This window comes from Chionomys nivalis, chromosome 5, assembly GCF_950005125.1.
Source record: "Chionomys nivalis chromosome 5, mChiNiv1.1, whole genome shotgun sequence".
Lineage (NCBI taxonomy): Eukaryota > Metazoa > Chordata > Mammalia > Rodentia > Cricetidae > Chionomys > Chionomys nivalis.
The window spans coordinates 35,260,001-35,283,016 of record NC_080090.1 but is presented as its reverse complement, the minus strand read 5'-3'; the positions used below and the strand labels follow the sequence as shown (position 1 = coordinate 35,283,016).

Here is a 23,016-nt window from a genome sequence, read left to right as displayed (position 1 = left end):
GATGGATATGTGTCCTTGCATGTATGTCAAACACAGGGAATGGACCATTCAGAATAATCAGTCCTGAGTTCACTTTGGCCTTGAGCCAATAATGACCTGTCAATACTGACTAAGCGGTGCTGATTAACACAGCACCTCAAGGTATTAATAACAGGGAAAGAAGGGGAAGGAAGAAAAAACTTGGGAACACAGATTTTTCTACTGAAATGCTCAATATGCATTCGTTTGTTTTTAGGAGGAAGTGGGAGAAAGAGTAACTTGAGGCTCTTTGGCACCTTGGACAAGTCCACATCCAATTAGCAATAAAGGATAGTGACCTTGAACATAATCTACAGAGGAAGTCTGCAAGGGTTCTGTCTGTCTGCAGATTTAAGAAGCAAGCGTCTTTTTCGACCATGGTAATGGATATCCTTGGACAATTGAATAATATAGTTCTGGATGTGATGTGAGAGAAGGGGGCATTCTCTATTCCACAGGCTACACATCTGTCCCCTAGGGAGCTAGTTTTTCTGAGCAACAAAATTTTTACTAATATATCATGAATTCTTATGCCCAGGCAGGAATACAAATTTTACAGCTAGTTTGTGCATATGTATGACTTACCCGAGCTATAAAATCTGGGTGTTTTCCATTCGCAAATCTCACTGTTGCAATATGAGAGAACATACATACTGCAGATTACACTTTTCACAATGTGCATGGATTCATGGATGCAGGAGCAATAGAAGAATGAAAAGAAAACCCACAAAAGATATGGAAAATCTCCCATTTGACCTTTAGACAAAAAGATGTCTTGTCAAAGCTGCCCAGCAGGGCTCTGGTGTATACACCTGACATACACATTTGTCCTCAAGCTAAAAATAAAAAGGAATAAACTAAACAAATAACACCCAAATCAGCTTCCCACTTCGTGCAGAGCTTTAACTGGTGGAAAAGCCCAGAAGCAGAACAGGAAGCATGTCTTCGGGGTCTATAAGAGATGCTCACGCTCTTCCAGCTGCTACAGACACACTTTGGAGGTACATGATTCATCACCTGCCAGAGCTGTTTATTCAACTCCAACTTGTTTCTCCATCCTGAACTAAACTCTGCCTTCAACTATCCCACCCAACGTTCAGAATTCTTTGCCCATGAACCAAAAGCCACATGTCTGCCTTCGATGATGAATTCATCCAGTTGACATGGTATACACTGTGTCATATACTGTGCTAAGCATTAGTTATGCAAAGAGGAAACACAACTAAGTCTGTGGCCCCACGGGACTTACTAAGGAGCGGTAAGGATGCGTATTTTACAAAGTAATATAAAAAAAATCATCACGCATATGATGACACAAAATGATCTGATACAATTCTACGGGAAGCCATATGGTTACATGAATGTAGAAATAAAAATAGCTCATGAGTTTGAGAGAGATCAAAGGGGTATGGGGTACACAGGAATGACTAGAGGAAAGAAAGGGGAAGTAAGTTAGCTATATTTTGCTTTTAAAATTATTAAAAATAAAAGTTATTATGTTATTTTAAAGTGATCTGTGTATATGCATACTGTTTATAAAGACAAAAAACTATTTTACTCAAGTGTTTGAACAGTATAAAATTAATGATTATTCCAAATTAGGACTGTTTTCAGCTTTTAAATTTAATTTGAAAAAGAATATAGACAGTAGGCATTGCTGAGCCTGGTGGTGCATGCCTGGAATGCAAGAGTATTAAAAGTTCAAATCCAGTTAACTATTTTCTAGATCCTTCATAGTACCTTTACCTCTATTGTAGATAAACCTTGATGCTGTTTATATATGTGTGTCATTTCGTTTATATTTGCACATTTCTATCTTTTTATAGACTCCTTTGACAACAAATAGTATGTTAAATGTGTCAAAAATAGAAATTAAGTATGTAAATATGTGGTTACATAGTGCCATAATTGCTAAGAAAGAAAAGTTCCAGGGTTTACGAAGGAGAAAAACAAACACTTCATGTCTTCAGAAAGGCCACGCTGAACAGGTGACAGAAGAGCAGACTTAAAGTCAGTCAGATCTGGCTAGGCGACAACAGAGAGAAAGTGTTTTTAAAATATGTGATGACCAGGGGGCCCGAAGCTGTCCGTGATATTTAAGGAGCAAAAAGAGGCCAGGAAAGGGACAGCAAGAGAGGTCAGATCAGAAATGGGACACAAAGAAAGCCACCACCATGCTTGAAGTTCTGAAAACCAAATGAGATTGTTTCACTTCCTAAACATTAATCTCAACATTCTAATCATTGGTAATTACACAGGGGTCTCAAGAACCATCTAGCAGCCCCTCCCTTTAAAGCAATCCTGCTCAGATTTTAAAGAGAGCTGAATCTACAGCACAGTTACGGGGATTTCCCTTTGCGACAACAATGTTTCTCAATCTACAAATATTAGAAGTTGTCCATTTTTAAAATATGACTGATTTCTATCAGTGACATTTCATAGCCAGTGTACAACCCTTACATATGTTATGAAGTACATCTCTACAAATTTGGGGACATTGTTGTAATATAATTGGGCTTCTTTGTCTCTATTTTCTAACTATTGGTCCTGAGAATATAAGAGAATGCTGCATTGTATAGTGAATGCTTCCTGAAACATGAAACTTATTGAATTTGGTTAGCAGATTTTTAGGATTTTCTACAAACATTGTCAGGCTACCATGAAATGAAGATTTACTTTAAAACCCATTGTTCCCAGCTTCTTTTAAAATAAACTTTAAAGGAACATTTTGTTTTTATTTTCTTTATGTCAGTGGCTTGCCTGCATATATGTATGCACACATATGTGTGCAGTGTCTGCAGAGGCCAGATGAGTGAACTGATTCCCTTAGAACTGAAATTAGATAAGGTTGTAAGCTGCTATATGGGTGCTTAGGAAGAAATCTGGATCCTGTTACGGAATAGCAGGTACTCTTAATTGCTGAGTCATCTCCCCTTCCCTCCTTTTTATTTCCTTCATTGCTTGAACCTCAGACACTGACCTCTGGTTGTTCTTACTGATCTTGGGAGAAAAGTAACAAGATTTCAATCATTAGAGTCAATTCTCTATTCATTCCTTTTGTCAAACTATGGGTGTATTTTTTACTCCTTGTTTCTTTATCATTTTAGGTTATTTTTGTTGTTTGTTTGTTTTCCGTCAAGGTCTCACGCTTAGTTTAGATAACCAGAAACCCCCATCATATTGGGTTAGTCTGGCATCGAACGATTGGCAATCCTCTTGCCTCAGCCTTCTCAGGGCAGTGATTACAAGCATGTGTTACCAAACACATTTCTGTATTGAGATGGCCATGTGATATGCTACAGTATTTTATTTATATAAATTACATTGGTCTGTTTTCAACTGCTTAAAGAACTGTATCTAAGAAATAAAACTCAGGCATTGTGTGCTATCATTGTTATACATTGATGATTTGGCCTGTTAGCATTTGCTGAAGGCTTTTGTATCTAAGAGCATTGATGGTTGGTGTATAATTGCCTTCTCTTCTGTTATTTTTTTCTGGGGTTTGTTGTAAGGAAGTCACTAGTTAGTTCCCGGCTGCTCAGCCCCAAAATAACCACACAGAAACTGTATTAATTAAAACACTGCTTGGCCCATTAGCTCTAGCTTCTCATTGGCTAACTCTTACATATTAATTAAACCCATCTCCATTAATCTGTGTATCACCATGTGGCTGTGGCTTACTGGGTAAAGTTCTGGCATCAGTCTCTGGCAAGGCTACATGGCTTCTCCCTCCCAAGCCTGCATACATTTTTTTAAACTCACTGTGTCTCATTTCGAGGTCTTTTATGTTTGAATCTGTCCTATTGTGTATTTGAAATCCTTTTCTGTCCAGAAGCATTTTTTAAAATGTTAAGCCACAGTGTGACTAGGGTCGAGTCTGATTTGCTTTTGGCTCTGCCCATTCTAACATGTCAGAGGCATGTTCATTGCCTCTGCAAGCCACACACACCACCCCAGTTCCAAGTATGCAGTTGATCTATGTTGCACCATTAAGCCAGTTGTAGTACTCTGCTTAGAAAACACATTCAAATGTTCCATAGTCAGACTGTGTCAGAGTTTATACTGGCAGCATGGCCCAGGAAGCCACCATTTTAAAACTGTATGGCTTATTTTCTGCTACCACTGAATCAGGAACATCTCTCTTAAAGGGGCTATGGCACACCGCCAACAAAATGCTGGCTACCAAGAAGCCATGCTAACTTCTGTTCTTTTTTGTCTAAAATTACTTTTTAAGCTTTCTCAGGTTTTAATGAATTTAATCAGTCCCACATTGGTGCACTGATTTGTAGTAAGAGGTCATTTATTAATTTCCCAGCTTCCTGGATTCCCAAAATAATTACATAGAAGCTACATTAATTGCAAAACTGCTTTGGCCTATAGCAAGGCAGAACTTAGTAGGCGGGGAAAACTAAACTGAATGCTGGGAGAAAGAAGCCAAAGTTGGGAGAAGCCATGTAGCCCCACTGGAGACAGACACTGGAACTTTCCCAAGTAAGCCACAGCCTCATGGCAACACACAGATTAATGGAGATGGGTTTATTTAAGATATGAGTTATCCAGAAATATGCTTAGGCTATTGGCCAAACAATATTGCAAATAATACAGTTTCTATGTGATTATTTCAGGAGTCTATTTCAGCTGGGAAATGAACAAACAGCCTCTTACGACAGGGGTTGGTGTTCGAGTTATGGCAGTTTAATTAAACGTACTCTTAAAAGTGATTCTTTGGAAGAACTTGTGGTTAGTATTGTTTCTTTGAGTGCTGGGTGAAATTCACCCATGAGAATATGTTGTCCTAGAATTTAATAAATGGCAAGCATTTGTTTTACAAAATTAACATCTTGTTTTAAGGGGTAAATTTCCCTTTAGTCTCTGCTCTATTTATTGATATAAAATTTTGTTTTATATCATAGTATTGTTTTATCATCTTCTTACTGTGTAGAGAATTTATTAGAAAGTCTTCTTGTCATACCTGATATTGACAATGTTCACTTTTTCTTTTGTTGATTTTTCCCTTGTTTTTTTCTTGAAAGTCTCATTGTTTATCTCTAATTGACCAGTAACTTGCTGTGTAGCTTAAGAGAGCCTCAAAATCATGATCCTTTTGCTGCTAAGTCTCCTGAGTGTGGCAATTTTAGACCTGTGTAACCACACCCAGTCTCATTCACAATATATCCATTTTATTTTTTAAAGGGTGTGGGGTCAGACTTTCTAATTTATTTATTATATCAATCCTATTTCTTCAAGATTCTTTTTATCTAAGCTTACTCATTATTTTTATGTCTTGCTAAGGAAAAAACTAAGAATCTTCTACTTGATTAAAGCAACAAATTTCTTATAGGCATTTACAGTGATAACTTATCTTTAAGTATTATTTTAGCTGCATTTCACAGTTGCTGACATAGTGTGCTTTCATTATTATTTAAATCAGAAACATTTTAGAGATTTCTTTTGTGCCTTTTCCTTTGACACTTGGATTATTCAGAATTGTGCTATATAGATTTCACTATGTATTTCCTAGATTGTTTATTCCCATTAGTTTCTAACTTGATGGGATTGCAAATGACAGAAAACCCTCTAGAAAGTCAGCACTTACAATGACTACACTTTAGCTATGCAATGACAATGTCTTTTGTGCCGAATGCTTGTGCATACTTAAAAATGTTGATTTTGGAGTTTGGGGTTGAAATGTCCTACAAATGCCCATTGTGTCCAGTTAATTAGTGGAGTTGTTTAGATCTATATAACCTAATAAACTTGTTTACTGCTTATGCAATTTTCAGGAGAATGAGGTTAAGATTTGACTGTTTTAGACTTTTCTATTTCTCCTATTAGATCTGTCCCAACTTTTTTTCAAAAATTCTAATGCTCCACATACATTTTCTTCTTGGTACCCTTATTTTGGTGATCATTATGCAGTGTCCTTAACTACCGATAATGATATCCATGGTGTGACTTTGCTGGCTTTCTTATTCATACTAGATGCATGCTGTGTCTTTCTCCCTCCCTGTCAATGCACTTGTGCTTGTCTGCTTTAAAAGCTTCTAGATTTTTCCGACTTCCAGTTGTTAATAATTGAAGCTCTAGGCCCTTGCCTGTTACTCAACCCTAACATGTGAAGAAACCTATAATCTCTTCTTCATGTGTCCCATTAGTGTGTGTCACTTTCCTTTTCAGGTTTTTGAGGCTTCAAAGGCAGCAAATAATTTATAGGTGTGTTACAATATATTTTTTGACATAGCTGATCACTTCAAGCTACTGGAAATGCACAGATGTTCTTTCTGATTAACTAGAAGCACTAAGCGCTGAGCTGTAACATGAATCAAGTCACTTGGGGATCTAGTCACACTGGCTCTACTTCAGGCTATCTCTAACAAGGTCTAAGCTTCCACTTCACACCAGTGAGGCTGCCACTGACCTCACCATGAGGACAAAGGATTTATGGTGCTCACCAATACTCAGAGCCATTCACTCACACAGGAGTCAAAGCTCATGCACCTCAGTGTCTTCAGGGTCGAAGACAACAATGTGAGTGTAACCACATTGTAGCCGAACAGTGTAAGAGAGTTATGAAACCAGAGGCAGCATAAAGAGTGCATCCCAAAAACAGTCAAGCTAGAAAACATAAACCTTGGTTCCATGAAGAAGAGCATGCAAAATAAAATGAGCTCATATTTAACTATTTATGGTTCAAACTCAGTGTTTTTATATGGATTAATTAGGAACTAGAATTCCCCACATCTGAACCTAAAATGAACCATGGATAAAGTTTAGTGTCCATAGAACAATCCATCTTGGCCATCACTGAAATACATACATATTTCTACATATCATTGTGCGCTCACTCACCAACATGCACTTAACTATACTCTAGCTCAGTTCACATGCTGTTGTACCTGTTCAGTTCAGTGACGGATCACAGCTCATGCTGGAGTGTACTGCAGCTTATTTAACCATTCACCTTTTTAAAGGATATCTAAGTTGCTTCACAGGCTTGAAAATTAAGGGAGTTACTGCAAAGATCCACAATCACTTTCAGCATGATGAAACAGGCCTGTAAGTCTATGGCCTGAGAAGACTGAGGCAGGAAGACCATGATTCCCAGACCAGTCTGTGCCACACAGCAAAAGTAAATGTCTCAAGAATATACCCACTTAAAGTATTTGTGTTGTTCTGTAGTTTCCACTAATCTGGGCAAGCACAGAGGACTGTGATTGCTGGGTCATGTGCCTACTGTCCATTATCTAAGCACAAGGACATAGCTGGAGGAAGCATTTGCTCATTTTTCCTTACAAATCCATGCTTCCAAATTCAATGAGTAGATGAGCACGAACATTTACATTTCCAGCCTCTCTAATCTACCAATACAAACACAAGGATCAAACCAATCAAATAATAAATGTCATCCATTCTGACACAATTGCCAACAGAGTTATTTACTTCCTACACATTCCTACACAGCTGCCTTCTTTCCCTCATCTCTGAGTTATTCTCTATTCAGGACTCCAGATCCAGGCTGTCTGTTTGGCTAACAAGGCCCCTATCAACATCAGCAGCAAAAATAATAGAGTTTAAAGCTCTAGCATATAGTGATTCGGTCCCTTCCACACCCCATGTTGTAGACATATTGTCACTCCTGTGTATAGGTGAGAGTAGGAAGTGACACAGGGTTAAGTGACTTGCACACAGCTAGAGAGGGGCAAAGAGGATTTGAACCCAGGACGTCAGATATCAATGGTCGTGCTCATGGCAAACACAGTGCACAATTTCAAGAGCAGGTGCTTCTGCTGCTACTTTCTAAAAGGAGTTTCTGGGCGGAGTGTGAGTCCTCTTAACATAGGGTGCTACTCACCTAGGGCTTTTAGACAAGTATTCCAGAATACAGGCACTGACAAAATAAGGGAGCTGGACTGTACAACCCTTTTCCAATACCAAAATTTCCAACGTTTCTGCTAAGATTATGATAATATGTAAACTGACACAGGGATGGAAATAATCACAAAAACTGGAAATTTTTGTAGTGAAACAAAAGTGAGCTATGTCCTCTCAAGGTAGAAATGTGCCTTCCTGCTGATGAATAGGTACTGTTGCTCAAAGTAGTCAAACACATCTGTGTTCCCAAGAGGAGCTCATTCTCTTAGATATCAGTGCTATGTGTACCTTTAAGGAATGTATGAATTCCAAATACTAAGGTAGCAATTATGAATTTTTGCATGGACAGATGAAATATAAGTGCTAAATTGTTATATGCTAGACTGAAATGTAGATTGAAGGTTAGTTTGATTAATAAGAAAAATGTTGATAAGAAGAGGACAGACAGTTGTCATTCATTCCTTTAGCTGAGTACTCCAATGACCAGGCTGTGTTTTCAATTTCAGGGAATAATATACCATGTACAAGTAGGGATGTTACCCACCTAGCAGGCACTAAGACATTTCCAGAGGACAGAAATTAATGAGGAACTACCATGCTTTGAAAAATACATCATTACAGAGGATTTCCTCTTATACACACAGAGACACATTTAAAGTAGAACAATAGGAAGCCCCTGGGTACCACTGAGATCTGCAGAACACGGTATGCAGAACCCCAGCTCACGGGCCGTTGATGTTGACAAACAGCAATTTGTCAGTAAAATGGAGAAAACAGTAACAGTAAGGAGGAAGTTAGAAAAACTACACAGTGACTTTATAACCATTACAGGAGCTAGATCAACTATAATGCTACAAACATTGGAGGCAAAAATGCCAAAGGAAAACTTTTACAGGATATTACCACAGTAGCTGCTGGCATTCAAATCATAGTTTATACTTCTCTACCTGAATTCAAAAACTCCCCCAAAAGACTAGAATGTAAGATGCAAACTGCAGCCAGGTGTGCTACTAAAACGTCCAAGGAGAAGCCTACTTGCCCTGTGTGGAAAGGGTTCTCAGCGGTCAAGGACAGCAAACAGCAAAGAGAGCCTGGAAAGCACGAGAAAGACTTCACAGGAAAAGCACCCAATACGCTTTCATAATATTGCACAGTGTGGGAAAGCGCCTGCTGCAGAAAATGAAATGTAAAGGAAATAAATTTAATTACTTAGAGAGAGAGCTCTTTATAACAACACTTGAGAATGAAATCCATAAAGCAGTGACTAACAATAAAGGAGGCATCCAAAGAGAGGGAGGGGGCAGATAGGAAATAAAAATATGTAAGTACAACTTATCCAGTTGGAAAAATGGAAGCCATTCCCCAGAATGAACAGAAACCGAAGAAGAACTGAAAGTTGTCCAGGAAAGTTCAATAGATATGAGGACTCAAGCTAAGAGCTGGTGCTCCCAGAAAGAAGGCATACTGTGAAAGTATTCAGAGTTAAGAAAAGTTATTTAGCTAAACTATGGGGTTCTAAAGAAAAGACTCACAAGTTTGGAATTGTAAGTGAGGTCTTGGACTATATGAGACCCCATCCAAATAAATAAATAAAGAGAATATGGGTAGATCACACCCATTCTAGGACCTAATTATTATGCTATAGGTGAAAAGTTACTATTAGTGCAAATTAGGTTGTTATAAATTTGATGCTAATTATAATGGCTATGCCAAAATTAAGACTATAACATACATATGTACAATAATTATATTCAAAGAATATAATGTATACAAATAATCAAAAGCATTAAAATTTTCAACAAAAATATATTTAACACAAAAAAAATTAATGGAAAAAACAAAAAAAATGATAAAATACATTGTAAACAGCAAAATGGTTAATGTCTCTCCTAATCAATGATTATATTAAATATAAATGGATTAAATGTTCTACTTAAAAGTACTGTTAAGAAAATGACTTTCTATTAACAAACTTTATGCTATAGATAAGTGACTCTCTACAGATTCAAAGACAGGTAAATAAAAAAATAGAATAAAGACACTGTGCAAATTTTAAACAAAAGAGAACAGGTATATTTGTACTCACTTTAGACAAAAGAGATGTTAAAAATTGTCACAAGTGAAAGAAAAACATCATATGATAAAAAAATCAATTCATCAAGAATGTATCACATTTATATAACTTAATTTGTAATACCTACATGCATTAAGAAATGATGAATAAAACTTAAGGAATAAATAGCAATTTAAGACATGTAGAAACATTTGTTACTCTACTCGACAATGTATAGATTGAGACAGAAAGTCAATAAATCAAAATCAGGTTAAAATAACATCATAGACACAAAGGATTAACAGAAAAATCAATCCAATGGCAACAAAACACACATTTTATCAACCCATATGCAAAATTCTTCCAAATTTAAGAAGATTAAAATCTTACAAACCTTAAAAATTACTTGCCAGAAAGTAATAATAGGAGAAAAGAAAAAGTCACAAAATATGGAAATTAAATAACAACACCTGAGCAGTCTGTGGGTTAAAGATAAAATCAGAAGAAATAGCCCCCTAAATCTTTGAAATATGAACACAAAAAATATGACAAAAATTATGAGATATGAGCTGGTGAGGTGGCTCAGAGGTTAAGAGCACTGACTGCTCTTCCAGAGGTCCAGAGTTCAATTCCCAGCAACCACATGGAAGCTCATAACCGTCTACAATGAGATCTGGTGCCTTTTTCTGGCCTGCAGGCATACACACCTGAATCCTTTGAAACATATTATATAGATAATATAATACATAACAGATAAATAAGTAAATCTTTTTAAAAATGAATATATCTATAACAGTTCTAAGAAGAAAGACATAATAAACCTGCATTAGTTACAATGAAAGACCTCAAGTCAACAAGTCAGCTTTACAAAACAAAGAAGTACTGAGAAGAGGCATCATTGTTCTCATCCGGCCATTCACCCTGTGAACTAGAAATCCTTGCAGGGCAGGTATATCACCATCACAATAGCAGCTAGACTAAGGTGTGCATAACCAGCTGCCTTCTGACTGGATTCCAGACCTCTGCTGTGGGGGACTAAGAGGTGAAGGAAGGGTCTTAGTTATGGTTCTATTGCTGCAAAGAGACACTATGACCAAGGTAACTCTTGTAGAAAGGAAACTCTTAATTAGAGGCTTGCTTACGCTTTCAGAGGATTTGTCCATTATCACCAAGGTGGAGAGCAGGGCAGCTAAAGACAAGCATAGTACGGAAGAAGGAGCTGAGAGCTTTACATCTTGATCCACACACAGGCAGAGAAAGTGAGATACTGGGCCTGAAAGGGGCTTTTGAAATCTCAAAGCACAACCCCCTTCCCCCAGACAAGGCCACACCCCTGAATCCTTTGAAACATTTCATCAATTGACCACTAAGCACACAAATACATGAGCCTATGTGGGAGGGGGGGCACTCTCATTCAGAACACCACAGGAAGGGCCAGCCTACATCTAATGCTGTAGGCCCAGATAACAACCCATGTCGAGGAAAGTTACAGTCCCGGACAGAGAATTTACTACTGATATTTAACTGAATTGACAGAGTAGCAAACTACCATGTTTATACCCTTAGACAGATGCTGCTCACAGCATTTATCAGGGAAGTGTTCTCCATGCAAATCTTTGCTACTCAAGAAAGGTTGTGGGCCTAGTTCTAAACATGACATCTAAACAGGCACCCCTGATAAGTAAAAATTCAGAAGAGGAGCAGAATTACAAAAGATAGAGATTTGGTGAAGATGCAGTTATAATACTGGTATATACAATATTATAATAGTTTAGGGAATTATATTTTATAATATAGTATAACATACTATATTATATACTATAGTATAATATACAATATTAACCACAATTATTGTAGTTACCTGCACTCAGCTTGTAGGGGTCAGCCATGATAAGTTAAGTCTGGGCAGGCCCCCCAAAGGAAGCTCTTTACTTCCAACCATTATCACCTGGAACTCTGGCCATTAATAAATTCAGATGGAGTCTGGAGTCTCAATAGTTTACCCTGAGACAATGCCTGGCAGGCCAAGATTACCAGACCCCTACCCAAGAGCAGACCATTCAAAGGAAATGCCTGACATTCCAACTACTGTAGATAGGATCACCTGCCAGCACACTTCACCAGAACACCCCTAGACAAATGTCAGCCAATCAGGGGTTCTGAACCTCAGAGACCCCCTCACCCCCACCTTTACTAATATAAAAACCCAATTCTAATTGAGCTTGGAGCTCTCCGGTTTTTCTAAAATGTTGGACATGCAAAGAGACCAAGTTTGTAAACTTGATTAAAATAAAGACTCTTTGCTTTTACATATGGGACTTGGTCTCCTTTGTTGGCTTTTGTGGGGACCCATGGATTTGGGCATAACATACTCACACAAGACCAGCTATATATCTGGGAAATCACTAATGGGGTCCCATCTTTTACCTCTGACTATTAACTACTGAGAGACTCATGGATAAGGGGAATCAAACAAGACAAAAAGAAGAAAGCCATTGTCTTTCTTTGTGCGCCTACTTCTACACATACCAGGCTCCTTCAGATAACTCCAACCTCATGGTAATTCAGACAGCTCTGGTTAGTCTCAAGGCCTCTCTGTCTCACTATGTCTCTGTCTGTCTGTCTATCTACCTACCTACCTACCTACCTACCTACCTACCTACCTACCTATCTCTTTACCTCTCTATCATCTATCTCTCTGTCTCTCTCAACTCCCCACACATAAACTGTTGTAAACTAGAGGGAGAGATCTGTGTGGAAAAGGTGGGTACTGATAGGTATATTCTCTCCCAAAAATAAGCAGTTGGTATGCATTGCTTACATATGAGAAATTATCTAAAAACAGTATCATTAATGTTTCAGGTTTTAAATTGAGGTCTTTGATCCACTTGGATCTAATTTTTTTACAGGGTAATAGATAAGGGCCTAATTTCATTCTTCTACATGTAGACATTCATTTTTCCACTGTGCCAGGAGTACAAGGGGAGCCATCCCAAAGGGATAAATTTACATCACAGCTCCTGTGTCTATGGCTCAGGAAACATTGTGGAAGAAGAGGCGGGAAGAGAACAAAATACCAAGAAATAAAACAGGTCTTTCCTAAAAAACAAACAAAAGCAAACAAACAACAACAACAAAAAACCCCAAGCAGCATAGGCATGACTGAGAAAATAGCAATATTGATAGAAGGGGAAAAGTTTGTGGGCTCCTTAAACAAAGAACTATAGGCAACTGATGACTGCTTAGAGAAGAAGTAGCCTCTTCTGGGATGAGTCCTCCAATTGGTTGTTCAATGTAGTCAGCCCTAAAACTAAATACACACAAGCAACCAAAATGGATTCAGAAGGTTGCACACACACATATGAGCACGTGTGTGTAACCATAATAATCAAACAAACAGAGAGGTTATCAAGTTGAGGAAGTACATGGGAGTGATTCAAAGGAAGCCAACTGGGAGGGGCTAAAGGAAGGACAGAAGGGAAAGTGATGTAATTCTATTTCAATTAAAAACATAATTTTAAAGATTGTTTAAAAAAGAAATTGTATAAGCAAACATAGCTAAAACAAAAGAGCAAACTAAGTTCAAAGTTAAAATAAAGAAGGAAAGAAAAACTAGAAAAAAAATAAATGAAATGGAAACTAGAAGGCAATTGAAAGATTGGGAATATTTGTCTCATTGAAAAGATGAAACTGACAAACTTGTAGCTATACCTATATAAAAGAAAGGCTTGGGTGAAACTGTGAGGAAAAATAAAAACAAAAACAACTTATACTATACAAATATAAATATCATAAAAGACTAAGAATAACCATACACGCCCAAATATCAGCTAACCTAAACAAAATGGATAAAAGCATGCAACAACCTGCCACGAATAAAAGATTAAGAACTAGAAAGTATCAGTGTTGTGAGAATTAGTTTGGTCAATAGCTTTTGGGGTTACCGGACTTAGGGGTATAGTCTTCTGTCTGCAGTCCTGATTGCCTTTAAGAGAGAGGAGGGGCTTACTCTCTGCTTGGGTGGTAGTCAGAGATGTGATTGCAGCTCCCAGGCCAACAGAGCAGAGGACTGTGGTGGCTCTCTACTTTGTTGTTCTGGAGTGTTCCCCAATAAACATTTGATACTCCCCTTTATCTCGGGCTCTGTGGATTCACTTACCCATGTCTACAGATCAGCAGTAAGACGATTGCATCAGTAAATAACCCTCCCAACAAAGAAAATGCCAGAACATGATAGCTTCACTGTTGAAATATACAAGATATTTAGAGAAATCTTTCTTAGACTCTTCCAAAATATTACACAAGATGATCCAAATATGCTGTATAAAGTCACCATTTCCCTAGTACAAAAGTTAAAATAACTACAAGGAAATCATTGGTTAATATCCCAAATGAACACAGATGCCCAAACCCTTGACAGAATGGCAACAAACCAAGTTCAACTATGTAATGATACTTTGTTAGTTATATAACAAATAAAAGTTGCCTAAAGGTCAGAGTGTGGAGCTAAGCCACTAGTTAGCCATACAGGCCAGGTAGTGGTAACATACACCTTTAATCACAGCACTTGGAAGATGGAGACAGGAAGGGTCATAGCTGTGCAGAGAGAGGAATATAAGGTAGGAAAACACAGGAGTTCAGAATTCAGTCTGAGGTTCCATAGAGATGGCATTCAATCTGAGGACTTGAAGAGACAGGATCACCCATTTGGTTTGAAAATGTTGTAGACATAAGAACTAGTGACTGGCTGCTCTGTTTCTCTGATCTTTCAGCTTCCCCACCACCCCCAATATCTGACTTTAGACTTTTATTATTAAGACCAATTAGAATTCGTGCTATACAACAACACATTAAAACAACAGATTTTGAAGATCTAATGGACCTTACTAGACTGGTACAAACAGGTAAGCTGTTAGTAAGGTATACCACATTAACATAATAAGAGAAAAAAATTATATATTCACCTCAACAGATGTTAAATCACATTTGACAAAACTCAAGTCCTTTCATGATAAAATAATCTCAAACAAGTTAGAAAAGAAGTCACTGTAACTGGGTGTGAAAGGGTAGACTCATCAAACCTGCAGCCACCATCACACTCAGTGAAGAGCTGCGAGCCTCTCCTCTGAGACTGGGAACAAGGATGCTCAAGTCTTACACATCTATTTGGTTATAGTAGTAGAGATTCTAGCCAGACCAATAAGGAAAGAAAAGGAAATGGAAGATATTTAAATTGGAAAGTAGGAAGTATGACAAATGTTTCTAATTGCAGAATGCATCATTGTCTATGCAGGAAAACACAAATATTTCAATCAATTAAGTATGAGAACCAATACAGAAATGAAGGAATTTTGCTTGCTTGTTTGTTTATTTTTGTTTTTTGAGACAAGGTTTGTCTGTAGTTTTGGAGCCTGTCCTGGAACTAGCTCTTGTAGATCAGGCTGATCTCGAACTCACAAAGATCTGCCTGCATCTGCCTCCTGAGTGCTGGGCTTAAAGGCATGTGCCACCAACGCCCAGCAAATGAAGGGAAATTTTAAGAAATAAAGTTAACATGTTACACACATACAGGTAACGCTCCCATGCACATAAAATGTAACAGTAAAACAAAAATATAAAATTAGCATCTGAAATTGGTAATATTTTATAGACTAAAATTAACTACAAGAAAAATGAAACCAGCATCAAATGATCATAGCTATAAGCTGAGCCAATGGTGATGGATGTATACTTGGAAAACTAGAAGAGACAACTGAAAAAATTTACAAATGATAGAAATATATGGAAAACTATCCTGTGTTCACAGATTGAAATAATCAGTAACATTAAAATATCTATACTAAAATATATTAATATGTGCATCAGAGAGGCAATTAAGGATGACGTAAATCTGTGTTCCTGGGTCACATAGCACATAAAATTTGAGCCATAGTCACTCAAATTTGACTCTAGAATAAAGTGGGTATTCTCTCTCTCTCTCTTTCTCAAAAAGAGAAATAAAAGAAATAAAAATACTACCAAAAGTGATTGATAAAACAAAAGCAACCCCATCAAAAAACAAAAGTCATTTTTCATAGAAATAGAAAAGAAATGACCCTGAAATTCTTGCTCATCAGCACTGAATACCCATTCAATTTGAGGAGCATAAACAAGCATGCGGGAATCACATTAGCTATGTCAAAGTAACCTACAAAACTGGAGTCAACCTAAGCAGTATAATATTGGCACAGAAGATACAGACAGATCAATATAATATAACAGAGAACCTGGAAATAAGCCTGTGCAGTCATAGGTAATGGATCTTTTAACAATGCTGCCAAGAATACATGTTGGAGTAGGCTGATTTTTCAATAATTGGTGTGGGGAAGCTGGGTATTCCACATGCATAGAAGAAAAACACTTCACATCATGTGTAAAATTTAGCTCAAAATGAATAAAACCTAAACTGTAAATCTGAAAATATAAAACTTCCAAAAAAAACTGGGGAAAGCTTTTTGCTATTGGTCTGGGCAATGATTTTATTTTATTTTTATTTGGATGACCCCAAAAGTAAAGATAATAACAGCAAATATATGCACATAAAGTTATAACAAGCTAAAAATCTTTAGCACAGAAAACAATCTACAGAATAAATAGACTGTGGAAGAATAAAAATATCTGAAGACTATGCATCTAGTTATAAGTTAAATTCAAAATAGATAAACAATGATTCAACAGCAAGAAAACAAATAGCTGGATTTCTACAAAGTCAGAGGACCTTTGCATGGTGACAAGATCTCTAATCTCAGCATTCATCAGGCTGAGACAAGGAGATAGCAAGTTTGTGGCCAGTTAAACAGCAAAATTTTGCATAAAAAACAACAAAATGTGTGAGGGACCTGAATAAACGCTTATCAAAACATGCATTGCCCATAAGCAGATGAAAATAAAATGTTCAATGGTATTAATTTTAAATAAATAGAATCCAAAGCCTACCTATTGGCTATTTTGTGCACAGTTGGTAAGAATACAGATTAGTATAGAAAATATGGATGAGTGAAGAGATTTCTCATCAAATCCATCTAAGAAATTCTGTATGATCTGATAACCCAACTTCTCAGTTTATGACCAAAGGGAATGAGGTTACAATCTTGAAGATAAATTGGTATTCCTTTGTTCGTTGCAGCATTTTTCTTCATGGCCAAGATAAGGAATCAACCTAAAACTTCCCATATGGAAGGATGGTTAAAGAGACTATAACATGCAGGAGAATCGACAGGCAGATAGATATTGGTATCTATCTGTAACTCAGAATTTAAAAAGAAAGAACCATTGTCATTGATGAAAATCTAGAGGGTGTTATGTTAAGTTAAAGAAAACAGACACAGAAAGCTAAATATTTCTTTGTAATCTCACTTACATGCAGGGTCTTAAAATGTCTAACTAGTGGAAGCAGAGAGCAGAATAGTGACTGGAAGGGATTAGGTATAAATGATCACAGATTTTCATTAGGGGGTGATGAGTATGTTCTGCAGATCTAATGAACATGATGATAGCTACAGCTAACGACACCAGATTTTATAATGACTGCTTGGACTGTAGATATTAACACACGTCCACACAGTAATCATGAGAACTGACATCTGTGGATATGTTGTTTAGCTTTAGTATATCCATATATAGTATAGTCTATGGGAGGGACAGCCTTTCACCTTGGGAACACTGAAGACTTTGCACTTGCAGTGTTCCTGGCAGAGGTAGCTTGGCTTATAAACAGTTCTGTGCAAGAGACTACTCCTTTCCAAATGAAAGTTAAAATTGTTTATTTCAAATTTTCTTTTCTAAAAGGGAAATACATTCATGCAGTTAAAAAAAAAAAAAAAAAGCCTGTCAATGAACACTCCCAATCTGTTGCTTAGCCACTGAGTCCATATCTGGTAGCAGCGAGTGATTCTGATTGGAAACATTAAGGAAGATACAAAACCTCTAAGCCTCCGATTCGAAACCTGATAGCACAGCTTACCATGTCTCACCTGATCTTGATCACAATTCACACACACAGTCACACCGTTCTCTTTGGGTAGGAGAGCCTTGCAGACCACTCCATCTGAAGAAACAGCCCCACCTACATGCTACCTCCCCTTTCCCCACAACACTCTTGCTATACCATTTTTTTCTCCTTTTTAAGTTATTGTCCCCTCAAAAGCAGGGGCTGGTCTCCTGCACAATGTTGCATCTAAACTTCTCTCAAACACATCTAGTCTATACTGCTTAACAAATAATGGTTGGATGAGCGAATTAAGAAAAAGCCGCTTCAACCTGAACTTCAACCCAAATAGAAAAATTAATGAAAAATATAAAACTGTAAAGGTTTTAGGAAGGAGAAAATCTTCAAAGTCTTAGGCCAGGCTAAGGTTTGATGTCAAAAGCATAAATGACCCAGGAAGACATATGTTCTAAATTAGACCTCACAAAAATTGAAAACTTCGCTCTGCAATCGTGTTAAAAGATTTAAAATGCAAGCTACAGGGTGAAATAATGTTTGCAAATCACGTATCAGATGAAGAAGAACATTTAATAAAACATGGAAACAATATATAAATTGGAAACGCCCAAGGAACCTTCAAAAGGCAATGGCAGGACTCAAACAGTCCAATTAGAAAAGAAGTAAAATGTAAAATCAGATATTTTACGGACAAGGAGGTGTTAAGTAAATAGGCATATAGAAAGTATTCATTGTTGGCCATTAGGAAAATGAAAATTTAACCCAGAATAAAACATCATTCCATACATATCAGAATAAAGAAATAAAAAGTGAGAACAACTCTAAATGCCAACGTAGCTTCTTAGAGAACTCATCAATGGCCACACAACCCAGCAACTGCGCTCCTGTGCAAAGATCACATTAAACGAAACCATGTTTACATGAGAACCCACAAAAGCATTCATAGCAGTTTATTCATAATTGCCAAGAGCTGTAAGCAGCCCAGATGTCCTCCAATGGGTGGATGATCTAACAATTTGTTGCACTCATCACTGAGAGGCAGCGAACTATGTATGACTATACCAGTAACCTAGAGAGTCATGGAGGATCGGGCTGACATAAAAAGGCACAGTCAACGTGTATGATTCTATTTATATAGCATATTTCATGGAAAATCTAAATAAAACTAATCAATCACATCACTATCAATACCTGATTGTAATACAATGCTACAGTTTTGCATTGGGAAAACGAGGCCGAGTATAGGAGACCTCTGTGTTATTGCTTACAACTGCATATGAATCTATAACTATCTCAGTTAAAATTTCAATTTCATAATGATATCAGGTAAAATCAAACTTAATCTTGAGTCCTGGTCAAGGGATTTTAACTCTTAAATAGGCAGCTGGGAACCAAAGAAACAGGTTGCAACAGAAGACTCCACAGATGAGTAGAACAAAAGAACCAATAGGTTGATGATGAATACAGTGGGCTAAAAACATCACGAAAGCAGGAAGTCGACAGCAGAGCCCAGAGAAAGGCTATATTGGAACCATTATGCTACCCTGCTAGATGCTGGGTAGATGGAGGCCTGCCTTCACCTTGGTACCTTCAGGTTTAATACTCATTTACTTTATACCTTTTTGTTGTTGTTGTTCTTGTGTGTGGTTTGCTTGTTTGTTTATTTTGGTAATTTGCACTGCATTTGAGAATCTGATTATGATCAAGGGATTATCAAGAGCACCCTCATGACAAAGAATTTATTCCTTTATTGTATAATTTTAACATTTTTCAAAAATGAAGAAAGTCATACCTGAAATTATATTTTAATTCAATAAAACAAGAATTCACCCTTGATAAAACTGTTATAATTTTATGAATATAAGCAAAAAAATTTGTGTGTGTGTGTGTGTGTGCATGTTCACATGTTTACCTTGGCATGCATATAAAGATCAGAAGACAACTTGAGGGATGTCTTTCTTTCCTTTCACATGTGGGTGCCATGGATTGAATTTAGGTCATCTGGCTTGCCAACTGCCATCTTTACCAACTATGCCATCTCCAGAGCCCAACTGTCATGTTTTTAAAAAATAATTTTAAGATCTTTGAAGATCGGAAAATATATTAGACTTGTGATCTTAATTAATTTTAAATGAGTGTTGATAAAATTTTGATTAAATCAGTTTATAATCTATTTTTAAAGGTCTGAGGAAATTTAACTTGTTAATTTTGTGTCAGTTTATTAGTTACATAATCAGCATTTAAATGTTCAGACAAATATAATTTAATTTATATATTTATGTAATCCTGACTACAATTAAATACAACTATGGAGGATCCTCTCACATTAAACATTCTCTTTATCTAGCTTCAGAGCCCAGAGTCTCTCTTGGCCTCGTGTCTCTCTCCATGCCATCAGGCAGCCTCAGCAAAGCTACATCAGAACTGACGTTGATCAAGGAGGAGCAGACATACCTTATGGGGTTGTCCATCCTGGACACTGTGAGGAAAGCAGCGAGGTTGGCTGTGTAGGAGGAACACACAATGAGGGTGAAGAGCCACCAGCTGCCCATCACAATGCGCATGGCCACAGAGTTCACAGACGACTCACCACCTGCAGAATGCAGAGGGGTTAGCTGTGCCTTGTTCTCACCCTGATCCCCAGCAAGATTCTGCCCTTCTTGGCCAAGGTCAAAGTTTCCTATCACTTGTGCACTGGACATTATTTTTTTTAAAAGGAAATGTTACTAAAACCACCAATACAAGGAAAGGCCAGAGGATGGCAAAAGGAAGAAAAATTAGGACTAGAATCTAGTGATGAAAAATTTGTCATAACATTGAGTCTTCCAGCTGGAAGATTCTATCTCATTGTGGCAAGAACTTCCAGAGCTATAGCCCAATGTAAAATCTTGGCAATCTCAAATTCATGTAGTACACTTAGGAATTCTGTAAATAAAGATTTTTTTCCTACCTGGAGGTCTTCCAGCTTTCTTTTAACTCAGAGAAATGAGACCTCCCATTTCACTTTTATTAATATTCAGCCCTCCCTGGATGGTTTTCCCCTCCAGGATTTTCAGAAAGCATTGCTTGTAAAATTCAGCGAGAAGCTACCTCTCTGTAGCCAATTATTTCTCTCTGGTCCCTTGGGTGGTGGGAGAGGAAAGCTTCTCCCTCCTCCTTAGGTAACCTTGAAAAGATTTTGCCATGATGCACACAGAGTTGAGATCCACATTAAGGACTTTGCAATTTGTTTCTGGTCAAAATCTCACAATCCTGAAACTCATCACAGGACAGAAGTGTCACCAGGCCTCTCGAGGGAGGAGTCTGCATTTCAAGACTCGCTGGAGTACCACTTACAGATTGCCACATGCTATGTTGATGTTTAATCACAGTTCCCTTTGACAACCTCATGTGCGTAAAAAAGCAACCTAACTTGGGAAGGGAGGAAAATGCCCTGAAATCCAAAGTAAATTTTATCTAAGATGGAGATTCAGGAATGGAAGTTGAGTTCTTTGTTACTTTATTTAATTTCTACCTGATAGTGCTTAGAAAATCCAAATACAGCCTGATATTGGCACTGTCCTGAGATCAAATAAAATTACATTTGAAATGACTTTCGTGATATGCATCTGGAGAATTTACTAAAGGATAGGCTTTTTCAGGCCCCCAGGGCTATTTGGACAACAGAAAACTGGGAATGCACCTTGCTGAACAAAGGCTCCATAGACAATCCAGATGGCACTGTGCAGGGTGGCAGAAGCAGAAGGTCTTGGTTGGGCAGCACTCTGAGCCCGCACAGCCTGTATCCGGTTCAACACGAATATGAGCACACCGACCACAGGGATGGCGGCTGCGATGCAGGCCCACACTGCGAAATCAAAGGGGGCGAAGAGGGAGAAGATGCTGATTTTCTCCTCGGGTTTCTTGATGAGAATCCCGACAGAGTAGTCCATGTAGCGCTTGCTGAAGTCCACAACGCTCTCCCTCTCTGGGGTGATGGTGATAGCGGAGATGGCCAAGTCTGCTCTCTGAAAGACAAAGAAGTTCGCAAGAGGTGACCTTCGGGTCATTGCTGATTTCCACCCTAGGTCAAGGTCCACCTTCTGCCATTTCAAAGATTTACCCAGAGGCAATGGATTTGAGAGTGACCCCTGAGAATTCTGAGAATATGAGAAGAAATCCAACACCCTGTTATCTATTACCTCCTTCACCTCACAGATGTCCTTCCATAGGCCTAAGATCTCCTAGGACATCCTTTGGGACAAGAAAATTCAGTTAAGTATCTTCACTTCCAACAAATTACACTTGCTTGTTTTCTTATCATTCCACCTAGCAAACTTAATCTCCTTTTGCTTCTACCTGTGTCTCCATCAAAATTCCATAACACTAATGGACGTGTGATTTAAAAGGGGACTTGGCCTTCTTCCCACCAAGGACACCCTTCTTCCTTTAAGCATAGCAAGGGCTCAGATACTTGCCATCTCTCAAGCAAGTTCCTGAAACTTCCAGGATCCCACATGCATAGACTGAACTAAAATACTTCACAAGTTAAATGATGGTATAAGTATGTTCAATCTCAAAAATGTATGTCTTCATTAATTTTTAAAGTTTTTATTTATTATTATTATTTGTGTGTGTGTGTGTGTGTGTGTGTGTGTGTGTGTGTGTGTGTGAAAGACACAGAGAGGGTGTGAGCTCAGGACCGTGTGTGGAGACACAGAGAGGGGTGTGAGCACAGGCCACATGCTCTTACTTTCTAAGCCATCTTGTTGCCTTTCTTGTTTTATGTGCATACTTTGTGTTAAGGCAGGGATTCTCAGCCTTCCTAATGCTGTGATTCTTTAGTACAGTTCCTCATGTTGTGTTGACCCCCAGACATAAAATTATTTTCATTGCTACTTCATAACTATAATTTTACTACTGTTATGAATCATAATGTAAGTATATATTTTTCTGGTGTTCTTTGGCAACCCCTGTGAAAGAGTCATTTGTCCCCCAACGGGGTTGAGGGTCACAGGTTGAGAACTGCTGACCTAGAAAATATGGAAAAATGTTGAAGGTGCCTACACCAGTGCATGTCTGATTCTTGTCTTTCTTCTCAGGAATCAAA

At 37.8% G+C, this 23,016-nt stretch overlaps 1 protein-coding gene across 3 annotated transcripts in view; it reads right to left on the bottom strand.

Annotated features, from left to right (window-relative positions):
- Grid1 (glutamate ionotropic receptor delta type subunit 1) overlaps positions 1-23,016 on the bottom strand; it is a 775,861-nt gene that overhangs the window by 96,794 nt on the left and 656,051 nt on the right. For all 3 annotated transcript variants that reach the window (XM_057770780.1, XM_057770778.1, XM_057770779.1), the window contains exons 11-12: positions 21,610-21,934; positions 20,382-20,520 (exon numbers count right to left, since the gene is read on the bottom strand). In XM_057770780.1, the coding sequence (XP_057626763.1) occupies positions 20,382-20,520; positions 21,610-21,934 (464 nt within the window). The remainder of the gene's footprint in view (positions 1-20,381; positions 20,521-21,609; positions 21,935-23,016) is intronic.